General features: G+C 60.9%; 1 protein-coding gene across 2 annotated transcripts in view; it reads left to right on the forward strand.

Annotated features, from left to right (window-relative positions):
- The window catches only part of KCNQ1 (potassium voltage-gated channel subfamily Q member 1), a 381,610-nt gene that overhangs the window by 302,441 nt on the left and 64,657 nt on the right, over positions 1-14,512 (forward strand). Inside the window, exons 12-15 of one of the 2 annotated variants that reach the window (XM_027531884.1) lie at positions 1,784-1,859; positions 7,128-7,222; positions 8,111-8,157; positions 8,976-9,037. In XM_027531884.1, the coding sequence (XP_027387685.1) occupies positions 1,784-1,859; positions 7,128-7,222; positions 8,111-8,157; positions 8,976-9,037 (280 nt within the window). Of the gene's footprint in view, positions 1-1,783; positions 1,860-2,286; positions 2,425-7,127; positions 7,223-8,110; positions 8,158-8,975; positions 9,038-14,512 lie in introns of those variants that run through there. The other variant, XM_027531885.1, reaches the window with a different exon arrangement.

The following is a 14,512-nucleotide window of genomic DNA, read 5'->3' on the forward strand; positions in this document are numbered from 1 at the left end:
GACTCTGCTTAGCTTTTTGTCCTTCTGGCAGCTGTCTTTTGCTCCATTTCTAGAATCTCACCCCATGTGTGCAGCTTGGCTCACAAACACTTCAAGGAGAGACTTGGCCAAAGGGGCCCCCTTCTCTCTGCGCCCCCCATTCACCAGGGTCTCGGTCTGTCGAGTCCTGGACGTCTTGGGAGCCCTAGCTTCCTGTTTATCTCGCCAGCCCAGGGGGCCCCAGCCTCACACTCAGCCCATGTGCCCCACACACTAAATGCATGTATGCACATGTAGGCTCACCCAGCTTGTTTCTCTCCTGGGATTGTAGCCCTTGGAGTCTTCCCTGGTCATAAAGCTGTCACACAGCTGTGGTGGTGTCTTCAGCAAAAAGTGTGATCAGACCAAGCTTCAGAGCCAGAAGCAAAGTCTGCACTAGTTCCGTGTGCGTTATCTCCTTGCAGACGGTTTCTGTGCACGTACGTTGGCCACTGTGTCCCCTTTTGATGATGTTTCTAGAAGGAACTCTGGGGTTCCCCAGGTGGTGCTAGTGGTAAAGAACCTGCCTGCTAATGCAAGAGACCCAGATGCAGGTTCGATTCCTGGATTGGGAAGATCCCCTGGAGGAGGGCATGGCAACCCATTCCAGTATTCTTATCCAGAGAATCCCACGGACAGAGAAATCTAGTGGGCTATAGTTCACAGGGTCGCAAAGAGTTGGATATGACTGAAGCAACTTAGCACACACACACACACTAAAAGGAACTTCAGAGGGGAGGAAACGCAGCTCCCTTAACAGAGGGGTTCCTAATGCTGTTCAGTCGCTCATTTGTGTCCAACTCTTTGCAGCCCCATGGACTGCAGCACGCCAGGCTTCCCTGTCCTTCACCATCTTCCAGGGCTTTCTCAAATCCATATCCATTGAGTCAATGATGCCATCAAACTATCACATCCTCTGTCTTCCCCTTCTCATCCTGCCCTCAATCTTTCCCAGCATCAGGGTCTTTTCAGATGAGTCAGTTCTTTTCATCAGGTGGCCAAAGTATTGGAGTTTCAGCTTCAGCATCAGTCCTTCCAATGAATATTCAGGGTTGATTTCCTTTAGGATGGACTGGTTTGACCTCCTTGCTGTCCAAGAGATTCTCAAGAGTCTTCTCCAACACCACAGTTCAAAAGCATTAATTCTTCAGAGCTCAGTCTTCTCTATGGTCTAAATCTCACATCCATACACGACTACTAGAAAAACCGTAGCTTTGACTATATGGAACCTTTGTTGGCAAAGTAATGTCTCTGCTTCGGTGTGGCTAAGGTGGTTTAGGTGGCAAAGGTAGTACCTATCCCTGGCTGATTTGTCCTGCCCTACATTTTCCAAGTGGGTACCGGTGGGTGGGCCATGGAACATTCTAGCCGCAAGGGGCCTTAGGGGTCATCTGCTTGTACCCCTTCCCACTGTACTGGTGAGGAACCCAAAGGCCTCAAGGTAGAAAGAAGCCTGTGCGGCTGTACCATGGGTAAGGGGCATAGCCACTGCCAATACAGGACCCTGACTCCAACCCCACTTCTGAGTGAGGGGCAGGGCAAGGGTCCCTCTGGGGCCATCCCGTTAATTAAAAGCCTCTCAGCCTCAGCCTTTCCTCCTGCCAGCAGGACGGAGGCTTGCAGATCCCCATCCCCAGAGGCTGAACATCCTCCTTGCTCCTGGAGGGGCCCAGCCGTGTGCCCGGGGATACTCGGGCAGCCTGCAGGCCTCTGACAGCGGCAGGCACGGGATGACCACCCTCCTCCCCTCCCTTCTCCACCGCAGGCTGCGGGAGCACCACCGGGCCACCATCAAGGTCATCCGGCGTATGCAGTACTTTGTAGCCAAGAAGAAATTCCAGGTGAGTCCTGCACTCAGCCCTCCTGCCCTGGTCCACTCTGAAAGCCGCTCGCCCACCCACAGCACAGGCCATACCTGCCATGTCTGAGACCTGACCCTTCACCCATCAAACACCCTGCCATGACTTCAAGATCCGTCTCCAAGATAGCTGGCCCTGGAGAGATGTTTCCCTGATAGGGCTGGACCCCGGGGCCAACCCAGAACCACACGGAGCCCTGGAGTTTACTCACCCCCCACCCACACCCCCTATACAGGAGTGGGAATGACTCAGGGAGGGTGCAGAGCCAGCCCTGTGTCACCTGGACAGGAAGTACCTGCCTCAGGCCTGCCCAGGGCTTTTGTCCCCATCGCCCACCCTGTGTGAGTCAGAACAATGGGAGTGACCTCCCTGGCGGTCCAGTGGCTAAGACTCTGTGTTCCCAATGCAGGGGGCCTGGGTTCGATCCCTGGTCAGGGAACTAAATCTCACATGTTACAACGAAGACCGAAGATCTGCTTGCTGCAACTAAAGACCCTGCTTGCTGCAACTAAAGACCGTGCTTGCTACAACTAAGACCCCACATGCAGCAAATACTGGCACAGCTAAATAAATATATATTAAAAAAAATAATAAAACCTAGCAGAGAGGAGTCCTGGCCCTGCTCTGTGCCCTGGGGCGGCCCCCTTTACAGGGAAGGGTAGGGTCTCCCTGGCCAGATGGGGCTGGAGACTGTGGACTTCCCCATCGGCCCTCCTTCCAGGAGTGAGTCTCCTACAGCAGCCCCTGGAGAACGCCAGGTGATGCCAGGCTTGGCACCTCTTTCCTCCGTGGAGACTGTCATCTGTTGGAGGATGGGGCCCAGCTCAGCTTTCCCTCCGAGAACATGGAGGCTTGGGAAGCAGGGACCCCTGGGGGAGGGCATTCTCTTTCCGGAAGGCTTGGCCACCGGTTCCTTTTCAGAAGAGAGTTCCTGGCGGAGCCAGGTCTGAGGGTCACTCGGAGCCAGCGGCAATGTCCAGAACCCCCGGGCCTGTGTGTGGTACCAAGTGGGGAAGTTGGGGTGACTTGTTCACACCCCCGCCCCGCGAGCAGTCACAGCAGGGCTGGGGCGAGAACCAGACCCTGGGTCCCCTCCGGTCTGTGCCTCCCATCCCAGACTACAAGCCTGACTCCAGCCCCGGCCAGTCTCCCCAGCAGAGCCCCCACCCACCCAAGCCAGGGAGCCAGACTCAATGGGGAGCTCTGGACAGACCCCACTCCAACAGCCCTAATGAAGACCTCTTTCCCATCTGGACTGGGAACAAGAGCCCAGGGGGCTGCCCAGGACCATGCCCACCTGTGCCCTCAGCCTGCCAGGACTCTGGTCCCATCGCATGTGGCCCCTCGGGAGCGGGTAGGGGCGGGGAAGGGAGGGGGACAGAGGGGAAGGGGGTTGCACACAGTCCCCAGGGGCGTTGTGCTGCCCGCCTGCCCATCTGTCTGCCCACAGCCTGGCAGGAGGCCTTTCCCCCCCAAACTGGGCCAAGCAGTGTTAAAGGCTCCCGCCAGGGCCTGGGACCCCTCATTGTGGGATCAAAGAGTCCGTGAAGGCCATTCCCAGCCGGCGCCAGGAGGTCTGCCCCGCACTGTTCTGGGCAAGATCCAACGTCCCCGGATGGTGGGCCTTTGGGTCTGTGGCTGCTCCTTCCCCGAGGCCCGGCTGCCCTGGTGGAGCCAGCAGAGGGGCACCTGGTGAAACAGGGAGCTCGAGGGTGCTAGGCGAGGACGGGCTGGCCTCTCGGGTGGGGCGGGAATGGCAGGAACTTCTGCCGGGATCAGGTCTGGGCAGGACTGTCCCCAAGACGAGAGGAGGCCCGGGCAGGGCCCTCGCTGGAGAGTGGCTGGTGGTGAGGGCTAAAACCTCTGATGCCAACCGGGGAGGAGGGTACAGAGGGGTCACTGCGACTCTCCTAGGATGGGAACGGTCCCCAGCCTGAGCAGCCGGGCCACTGTGCTTCCGGAGCAGGCCCCCGCTGGGCAGAGGCCAGAACCTGCTGCCTGGGGCACTGCTGGACCATGCAGAGCCATGCCAGGGTGGACACCAGGCTTCCTGGGGGCCTCTTCCAGGTCTGGGTACCCACAGGGCAGGCCCAGCTCAAGGGTGATGTGTGCAGCTTCCAGATCAGAACCACAGATGCCCTGGGCAGACGGGCACCCACCGTGGCCAGAGAAGGTGTGGGTGCTGGGGAGCGCCTGTCACAGAAACGCGGGCAAGAAAACCAACAGCTGTCCTCAGGGGGCACCCTGCCCTCCCTTCCAGGCCAGCGGCCTCCCTTCTGCCTCAGGATACAGGCAGCGTCCCGCAAGCGGCCTGGGAGGCTTCTGGAAGGAGGCCGGGCAGCCCTACGGGCCTGCCCCCTCCCCTCCCCTGTGCACAGGGCCCCGAGGCCCTTGAATAGACCAGGTGGGGCCTGTGAGTGCAGCAGCTCCTCCTGCTCTGCCCCTGGGACAGAGGCTCTCAGGCAAGGCCCAGGGCTGGGGCGGCTAGAGGGGGTGGGCAGCAAGAGGCCTCCAGGGAGGAGGGACTCAACAAGATGGAAGTGGTGGATGAGCCCCTGGTGGTGAGGAGCTCTGGGGGCCTCCCGGGGTGGCCCCCGCCTCAGGCCCAGCTGCCAAGGCCCCTCCCCCGCAGCAGCCTGTCTGTCTGCCCACACGCCCACCCCCATCTGGCCCCAGGGGCAGCAGACGTGGCTGGTGGCCCCCCTGCGGGCCCCGCTGGCCGATAAGTACCCGGCTGGCCGCCCCTGTGTCTGGCCGGAGGAGCCAGAGCCTCTCAGCCCTTCAAGTTTGCCTTGAACTCCCGTGTCCACCGTCGGTCAGTCTGGACAGCCCGGCATTATCTCGCTCATCTCAGGCTCCTGCTGCTGCCGCCAGAGGAAATTAGCTTCAGAGAGAAAGCTGAGATGAGCTTTGCAGCCGGACCCCAGGCAGCCACTTGACAAAGGCCTCCAGGAGCGCTGACCAGACCCTGGTGGGGGCAGGGCGGGGAAGGAGGAGCTTATCAACTCCAAGATGAGTCTCAGGGGGCCTAAGAGCCTGCCAGGCCATGGGTCCCGGGTGTCAGTCAGCTGTCGGTTACCTGCTGAGGTCCACACCCTGCACAAGGCGAGGCGGGGGGCCGGCTCCCAGGCTCCTCTCCACCCTTGCTCCTGCAGGCTCACACACACCCGTCCCCTGCACTCTCGTGCCTTTCCATGGAGACGTCTGTGTACATTCGTGCACACAGAGCCCCTCAACACACTCAGGGGCCCACAGTGGTCCGTGACCTCCCAGGGTGTACGGGAGGCCAGGACAAGCACTCACGCCATTCTGGGCCAGGCCTGCCCAACTTTGACCTCCGAACCCCGCCTTGCCTCTTCTGAGCCTGCCCCTGACCGCACTGGCAGGTCGAGGGTGGCCCCGAGCCTCATAAAGCCCTTTGGCCCACAGGAAAGCAGGCATCACCTCTCAGGACCACCTCCCCATAGGCATTAGACACAGCACGGACCCTGGGCTCAGCCACAGCCACCGTCACAGCCATTGAGTTCTCCTGGCACGAGCCACTCAGGGCCCTCCAGCCCTCTCTCTCCTCGCATCTTACGTTACCCGCACTCCCCTTGTCAGCCAGAGGGCTCAGCATCCCCATCATACAGAAGCAACACTTGAGTCCTGGGCACGTCACCACTAGCCTACCACCCAGCGCCACTCTCCACTTGTCCTGGAGCTGGGTGTGTGGCGTCAGAGAGCCTGCCAGACTTCATCTCACCCCTGACCCCAAGATCCTACGACGGGCCTTGCGTCTCAGCCCTATGGGGATGCAGGGTGGTCCCAGAGTCCGAAGTGGGGCTGGGTGTTGGCTGTGAGGGCCCCACCTGGCGAATCTGGTGGGGACAGGAGCCACCCTGGCCTTCTTGTGCCCGGTCCCTGATGGGGAGGAGGGTTCTGTCCTGCCTCAGGATTCTGGGGTCCCAAACCATGTAGGGAGTTGAACTTTAGCTGCCAGTGTTGATGACAGGGCCCCTGGGCATGTCCAGAGGTGCCCAGAGATGGAGGCAGAGGTGGCCTTGCCCGCAGCCTAGGGTAGCCTGCCTCTGGGGTGGTACCACAAGGAGAGGTAGGGCTCATTCGGGCAGGGAGGACAGGGCCCCTGGGGCTCCCAGATTTGAGACCTGGCCCTGGCCCTCGACGGGCATCTGAGTCTTATTCCTTCTCTTCCTCTGACCCGACAGCCCCTGCTTGCCCTGCAAGCTGTCTGGAGCTTCTTGCAGACCCGCTACCCCCTGCTCCCCAGCAAGCAGCAGTAACCTCCCAGCTCATCGCTAGTGTGAGCCCTTCAGAGTTAATGAGACCACCTGGGCCCCCCCAACCCTGTCTGCCTGAGGTCCCCCCAACAGAGTCCCTTTCCCCAATGAGCCCTGCTTGCTTGTGTGGGCAAAGGGCCTCCTGAGCCATCAGACCCCCACTCAGCCAGTACCCTGCTACCTGGGTGGGACCCACAGCCCGTGGGCTCCTGGGATCGAGGCCATAAATGTGGCTGGAGGTTTTGCTGACATCCCGAGAAGCCTCCTTCTCTCTGTTGTGGTTTCACCTGAGCCCCGGATGCATTTATGGGCTCAGGGCTGGCGCTGAGCCTGGAGCTCCAGGGTCCCCTGCCCTGCCCCCCTGGCCCCAGGCCCATAGTGGGACCATCTTCTCCTCCCAAGCAGCCTGAGAGCTCCGGTAGGAGGCCTGCCACCCACAGCAAGCACTGCAGGCCGAGGCTGTCCCTGGGGCCCTCTCTGCTCACCTCAGGGGACTGACTGCCGGGGAAGGGGGTGGGGTGGATCGCCCCCACCCCGAGAACAGTGCAGGCGCCTGCCAGCGAGGGTGTGGTCAGCTTGGGACCCAGGCCGGTGGGGGCTGCACAAAACTGCCCTCTTTGCCACTGACCGGAGCCATGCTCATCGCCCCCTGCCCCCAGGCCCTCAGCTGGGCCAGCTCTTCCAAGGCAGTTTGGAAACAGGGCTGGGGGCCTGGGAATGGAGAGTAGGCAGGTCCCTGGGTCCAGAGAGCCCGAGTCACTGGCCTGGGGTCACCCAGCTCCCGGGTGGGGTGGGGGATGGGGGCTGGGGGCTGAGCCCAGCCACGGCAAGTGCGCTGATCCAGGCCTGCCCCTTGGTGCCACATGGGCGGCTCCTTAAATCCCAAATGCACACGGAGGATAGGGACCGTCCTGTGCCCGGCGCTGGCCCACACACGCAGGCACAGCCTGACTCTGTCTCTCTGCTGCAGCAAGCGCGGAAGCCCTATGACGTGCGAGACGTCATCGAGCAGTACTCCCAGGGCCACCTCAACCTCATGGTGCGCATCAAGGAGCTGCAAAGGAGGTGAGCGCGCCGGGCTGGGGGCAGGGCGGAGTGTGGTCAGCGTGGAGCGTGGCGTGGATGGCAGAGGGCGGGGCATGGGGGGTCGCTCCACCAGCACCCAAGTCTCGGGGTGGGGACGCTTCAAATCCCAGCTCACCTGCTGTTGAGCAGGCCCAGGTCAAGTCCTGGGAGATACACGGCTGGGGGAGAACCTACCGGTTGGGCGCTGAGCACCCCAACTCTTGGAAGCCCACGTGTTCTGGCTTCTGGCCCACGGTCCAGAGAGTTCTTCTCCCGGAGGCCGCCTGCCCCTGAGGGGCCTGCATGGGCTCAGACCAGCTGCACATTGGCAGTGGGTTGGCCTGGGGACTGAGCTCTGTGAGGCACAGGGTGTGGCTGGGAGACCACCCATGTTGACCACCCTGGCCAGGCAGGGACTCAGGCTGCCCCCTGTTCACCCCACCCCTGTCACTGACCTACAACAGGGATGTGAAGCCCATCCAGCCCAGCAACCTGGCCTTGTCCTGGAAGGGACCTCTTGCAGTCCTGCCTCTCTGGACACTTCCAGGCACCTGGCCTGGGGTGTTTATGAAGCGGCCACAGGACACTGGGCTATTCTGGGATCCTGCTGTACCCAGGGAGGATGACAAAGGGACAGTCCAACCACTGCCCTTCACCTCTGAACCCCCCACCCAGGCCCCCCATGGGAGTATGGGCCTCTGGAATCTGAGAGGCACCTGGCTGGTTTTGGGGTGGTGGCAGGGGGCGGCCCCCAGAAGGGGCGGGCAGCTTGTCTTGCTGGGGACTTTGGCCCATCTGCCCACTGATCAGCCAGATGTCAGTATGGGGCCCAGGGGCCAAGCATGAGCTTCTCCATCTCCCTCTCCCCACCCTCCCCCCTCCCCCCAGGCTGGACCAGTCCATCGGGAAGCCCTCCCTCTTCATCTCCGTCTCAGGTGGGTTTCTGCATCAAGGCACCCTCAGCATGGCAGCCCATGCCAGACCCTCCTACCATCGCCCCACCCATGCCTGCCTCTTCCCACCATCAGAAGGTACATGTCTCGCCAGGAAATCCAGGGAGATGGGGGCAGGTTGACCCACCCAAAGCAAGGTGGCTTTGAACATAATTTACACAGGATTTGCAGTTAGCACAGGAACCTACAAGGGTCCCTATAAGGGCAGGCCTTTCTAGGCCACTGATGATCTGGGTGTAGAAACGTGACCAGGTCTTTGGGAAGGTATGGGCCTGGAAGTGGGGCTGGGGACTGAGAAGCCAGCCGGAACATCGCGGCAGAGGTGGGTGCTGCTCTGCAGCTCTGAGGATGTGGAGCGGGCTGCGGTCACATGGGGAGCACAGGGCCAGGCCAGTTCCTTGGGGTTGCCCCAACCCAGGTTCAGGCGGGAGGCGCAGCTCAGGCAGGGGCAGGACAGCGGGGGTTTCAGGGGCAACAGGCATCCCCAGCCAAAGCAAGTGTCTCCCGGGGGTGGAGGGCACAGTGGGCACCATCTCAGGCAGGCTGTCCCTGTCTTCCGCGCTCTCGGGAATCAAGGAAACGGGAAGGGTGGGACACTGACAAGCCGGCCAGCGCCCGCCCACCCCCTCCCCCTACCATCGCCTCCTGAAGTTCCCACCACGGAAGAGCTCTTAGGAGATGTCCTCGGAGGTTCAGACCTTCGACTCAGCTCCCTCAACCCCCGTCACCCTGGGGTCGCCTGCCCACCCCACCCCATCAGCCAGCGCCCGCGTCCCTGACTCGGGTGCTTTGCCCCACAGAGAAGACGAAGGACCGTGGCAGCAACTCGATCGGTGCCCGCCTGAACCGCGTGGAGGACAAGGTAAGCACCTGAGCCTGGGCTGGCTCCCGCGGCCACGGGCGGCGTCCTGGGGCCTGGACAGTGCTGTCCCCGGCGACGCTCCACGCTGCCGCTGGCCCCGGATGGCTCGGCGTCTGGGGTCTCCCCCGGTCCGTCCGTCTCCCCTTTTTCCTTCCTCCTCCTCTCCTTCCGTCTGAGCTTGTGTGGCCTTCCTGAGGTAGGCGCCGTCTACTTCCCCGTCTGCAGTGGGTATCATCCCCGTGGGAGGGAAGAGGACGCTGGAGTCCAGGCTGGTCTGAGACCTCACACAGGGGGCATCCTTATGGGCAAGTGGCACCGAGTACCCACAGGCCCCTCCCTGGCATAGCTGAGGTGGGCATCGCTCCCTTGGCTCCAGCCCGAGGGCACTCAGGGACTTGGAGATGCTGACAGGGGCACAAGGGTGCGTCATGCGGGGAGCAGGGGCTGCGGGCATCTGAGCGAGGGCAGCGGGAGGTGGGCAGTGTCAGCCCAGGCCCTGCTGGGCGTCCAGGCGGGATGTGGACACCCACGCTCCCTCTGCTCCAGGGCACGGCCGCCTCAGTGGCTGGGGTGCCCTGGTCCTCCCCTGGGTCTGCGCCAGCATCCTGGAGCCCCCACGGATCTGTGGAACAGGAGGGGCAGCCATGCTGCCCTGTGACGTCTCCGTGGTCAGGTGCGGGCTCTTATCTTACCAAACAGCTCGTTCATCTGCATGGACCTTATCTGAGAGCCGCAGGGGGGGCTAAAAATAGAGGGATTTTGCTTGGGCAGGGAGGGCATCCACTGCTCCGTTTCCTGGGCGACGCCTGGCTCTGGCACGTGCCCATCTCTGCTGCAGCTGGGCGGGCAGGCAGGGGAACGGCTCCCAGTTGCTGCCCTCCCCCCCAGCCTGGGCCTGCAGGACTACCCTCTGCCCACCTGCAATCTTCCCCGGCTGGGGCGGGTGTGGGGTCACGATCCAGTACGTGGGGTCTGAGAGGGAGGGCTGCTGTCCAGCTGAAACGGGGGCCCTCACCCTCCGGCCTGCCCCCCGGGGCTGTGTGAGCCCGACATCCTGACGCCACTGGAGGGCTGGCCCGTCTCGGTCAGCACAGGCCTAAGCAGGGCCTTTGTCCTGTCCCACAGCAGACAGCCCAGTGGCAGGTGCCCTGTCTGGCAGGATGGGAACTGAAGCCCACAATGGTCCGCTCCCCGGGACGGCGGCATCAGGGCCTCAGGGGCCCTGGTCTCCGCCTCCCTGGTGGCCGGCCCTTGGCTCTCACTCTGCCTCCTGTGTGTGACCAGGGCTGGCGCGTTCCGTGAGAAGCCGCAGGTGGCCGTGCCGAGCACAGCAGACCCAGCCCTCCAGGTGGGGCTTCCGGTCATCACAGGAAGCAGAGGGGGCTTCCCTGGTGGTCCAGGGGCCGACTCCGCTCTCCCAATGCAAGGAGCCCAGGTTCAGTCCCTGGTCGGGACCCAGACCCCACGTGCCACAACAGGAGAGTCCATGTGCCCATCCCACATGGAGCAGCTAAAAATAAGAGCCCTTGCGCCACAGCTAAGACTGGTGCCGCCAAACAAACATTTCAGCAGAAAAGTAAATGAAGCAGAGGTAGAGCCAGGGAGCAGACCCGGTCCCCCACCCCCCAGCCCCTCGCCTGGCCCTGGGACAGCACTTGCTGAGTGAGCTCCGCAGCCAGCGCCCCCTCCCAGCCGTCCTGGGGGCATCCGCCACCCCACCGTCCAGATGCTCCCACCCCGCCCCGCGTCCCTGCCCTGGTCTGGTCTGTCCCCTGTCCCGCTGCCCTGGGGCTTTCCTATGACTCTGCCCTGCTCAGGGCAAGCCACTGCTTTAAGCCTAGACTGGAGCCCGGTGTCCTCTGGGGGTGGTGATGGGGCTGCCTAGGGTCCCCTGCAGCCCTCCAGCCACCTGTGGGGTCTAAAAATCAAGACATGGCCCTTAGTCAGCCAGGGGCAATGTGGCGGGCGAAGTGGGACCTGTGCTGGCCTTGGGGGTACCCCATCACGGACCCAAATTTCTTCAGATCCGAACAACAAAGCAGGGGAGGGTCCTGGAGGACAAGGTTTGGGGGCAAGGCCCCTGGCGGCCTCCGCCCATCAGGCTCTGCACCCAGGAGAGGGGCCACCTGTTCCTGGGCAGCGAGGATTCTGCCTCACCCCCTCTGCCCCGTGGACCTGGTTCGGCCTAGAGGCTCCATCACTCAGAGTCCTGAGCCTGCTCCACGCTCCCCGCCCCCCGTGGACCTGCAGAGACCCAGGCGAGGCCTCTGTGGGCCCCTCCCCCGCCGGCTGACGCCCCTCGCAGATGGACCCTGGGAAGGGGCCCCATGTTATCGGCTTATCGCAGGGGCCATCAGGACCATAAACAACCCCCTGGCAATCCTGCTGACGCGGGAAGTTGGGGGCAGGAAACGCAGCAGCCGTCCGGCCCTCGGACGCCCAGCAGGCCCGCGGCGGTGGCAGTGCCAGCCGGCCCGCCAGCCAAGCCCCCGCCCCGGGCCTTCCCCGCACGCCCGGCCTGCCTCAGGCCGGAAGGGAGCCTGGCCCCCAACTGCTTCCTCATCTGGGCTCCGGTTCTCGCCCTCGGTGGGGAGGGCGGCGGTCTCCTCCCAGCCTCCTCCCAGCAGGCTCACTGCCGCAGGAAGAGGGGCTGGGAGAGGAGGGGGAGGGGGCTTGGGAGGCACGCGGCCCCCCACCCTCCCAACCCCTGTCTTGGGGCGGGGAGCCCGGCACACCTGTCCCCGGCCTGGGCTGGCTGTCCAGGCCTGCCTGGCGCCAGGGGTGTGCAGGGCCGAAGCAGCGTCCTGCCCGGGCCCACACCACACACCCCCACCCCGGCCTCACCCGGGGGCCTGGGGGACCCGCAGGTCCCCAGAGGAGAGGCGGGAGCTGCTCTTGCAAGTTGTGCCCCATGCTTGGCGGAGGGAGCGGGGGAAGCACAGCCTTTGCACAAATAAATTCTCTTTTACAAGTGGGGAAACTGAGGCCCAAGGAGTTTGTGCAGCTGTCTAATAAGCTGGTTACTAGAGCTAGCCCCAGCGGAAGCCACGGACGGAGGGGCAGATAAGGTGGAGAGAGACAGCAGAAAAGAATTTCATAAACACAAGGGGTCTGGTGAGAAGAGGCTGCGTCTGAACAAGGAGGGCCAGGCTGGGGGCTGGGGTGGGGGCAGGCAGCGGGGTCCGCTGGCGGCGGTGGTCAGACTCTGCCCTGGAGGGGGGCACGCCTCGCCAGCCCTGAGACGGGTCCTGAGAACACGACCCCCAGCCCCGGGGCCCCTCCCTATCAGGGCTGCCGCGGGGCAAGGACCCTGGGCTCTCTGGGGACCCGATGAAGCAGTCGGCTCCCACCTTCCTCCCCCCAGTGTGTATTCTTAGCTCCGGCCCCTGGACCTGCTGCAGTGTTTACATTGAGCCCTGTTTATTTTGCAAGCTCAGCTCACACTGCTTTTGCTGATATGAGGAACACAGTGGGCTGGGAGAAGTTCTTTCTTCTCTGTTTTTGCCGGAAATGTTCATGGCTCAGGGCCGGACACCAGGAGTCCTGGGTTTCCAGGCCCCAGTTCAGAGAGCAAGGGTGGGAAGGGCCCTCCCCCACCTGGCATTGCTTCACTGCCCCCTGTCCTAGAACCCTGGCCGGGCACACCTCTCTCCTGGACAGACATGCCCCCAGCCCGGGTCCCCGGCTGCTGCACCTCCCCAGCCCCTGCCCTGCACCAGGAGGGCCCAGTCTGCCCCAACCTCCCTCCTCCTGCTCAGTCCTCCTCCCAGACCTCTCCACCCCCCAGCCTAAAAGCAGGACCCGGAGGCACGACCATCCGGGAGGCTCCCCCTGCCTCCGTCCCTGGAGCCCCTCAGAGCTGCTCACCTTGCATGCCCGCTGCACACCCTGCCCACTGAGTTTGGGCCTCTTTTATCTTGGGCTTAGGTTATTTTTCCAGACATCGATGTGGTCTCTGGCCTCTCCCCACTGAACCACAGTCCTTCCCATTGTATAATCTTTCTTAGACACTGCAGCAACTCTCTTGCTCACCTTTTCTTCAGAATCTTTGTGCTCACATTTGTGGGTGAGATATGTCTTTCTGTTCTCATCTGTTTGGGCATCCAGTTTAGGAGAGCCTCACGAAACAAGTTAGGAAGCAACCTCTCTTCTTTTGTATTCTAGAATATTTTGTATAGGACTAGGGTTTTCTTCCCCAGAATGTTTGGAGAAACTCGAAGGCGAAGCCGCCCGGCCTGCCGTGTTCTTTGTGGGCAGATTTTTAATGGAGTCCATGACGTGGATGGTTATGGGACAGGTGGGGTTTTCTATCTCTTCCTGTGTCAGTTTCCATAAGCTGCTCACTCTAACCACGTGTGCGTTCCACCCTAGTTTTCGTGTTTATTGGCATTTCTCATCGTTTTAGCACCTTTACCATCAGCAGTTTGCTGCTTAGTCGCTTAGTCGTGTCCGACCCTTTGCGGCCCCATGGACTGTATAGTCTGCCAGGCTTCCCTATCCGTGGGATTCTCCAGGCGAGAATCCTGGAGTGGGTTGCCATCCCCTGCCCCATCCAGGGGATCTTCCCAACTCAGGGATCAAACTCTCTTGTCTCCTGCATTGGCAGGTGGGTTCTTTACCATTGAGCTACCAGGCCCCTATTTCATTTGCTTGTTTGTGCCTTCACTTATCTCCACTGGCCAGGCTTGCCGGCTCCTTGACAATTTTATTCACGTCTTCAACCAACGCTTGACTTTGCCGATCCTCCCTTTTGTTGGCTTGTTTTGTTTCATTCACTTTATTTTCTTCCTTCTATTTACTTGGGTTTAATGTATTATTCTTTCTTTAACTTCTTAGGTTGAATTCATTTTAAGACTTTCCACATTTCTAATGTGTGCTCTCAAGGCTACACTTTGGTTTTTCTCTAAATGCCACTGAAACTTCATGCCCCAGGTTTTAATCTGCAGCATTTGATTTTCATGTTCATTCACATAAAGATTTCTCGCGTCTCCACTATGACCTCTTGTTTATCCCAGGAGATGTTTTGCAATATGATTTTCATCATTGTTATAAGTGTCATTGCTCTACTGTCAGACAAAGTGCTCTGCGGGGCATCAATCTTTTGAAACATTTTGAAATATGTTGCAAAGGTACAAGATGTCATCAATTTTTGTAAGTGTACCTTCCCTGTTTGAATACCACACGTATTTTGAAGTTGACAGGGCGGTGTTATACTTGCGTCTGTTAGAACAAGCTTGTTAATTGGTTCCTCACTGGAATGTTTTTATCTACTTGATCTATCATTACTGAGAAGTGTATTGAAGTGCCAACTATTGTGGAGGATTTTCCTACTTTTCTTTATATTTCTGTCCTTTTTTGCCTCGTATATGTTTTAGATCTTCTGATCAGGTACATATAATATTCACTTTTTTGTATATTCGCTGCTGGATTCAATGTGTTCTAATTCCATAGCACCCTCTTTCTCTCAGGCAGGCT

The sequence above is a fragment of the Bos indicus x Bos taurus genome, chromosome 29, assembly GCF_003369695.1.
Source record: "Bos indicus x Bos taurus breed Angus x Brahman F1 hybrid chromosome 29, Bos_hybrid_MaternalHap_v2.0, whole genome shotgun sequence".
NCBI lineage: Eukaryota > Metazoa > Chordata > Mammalia > Artiodactyla > Bovidae > Bos > Bos indicus x Bos taurus.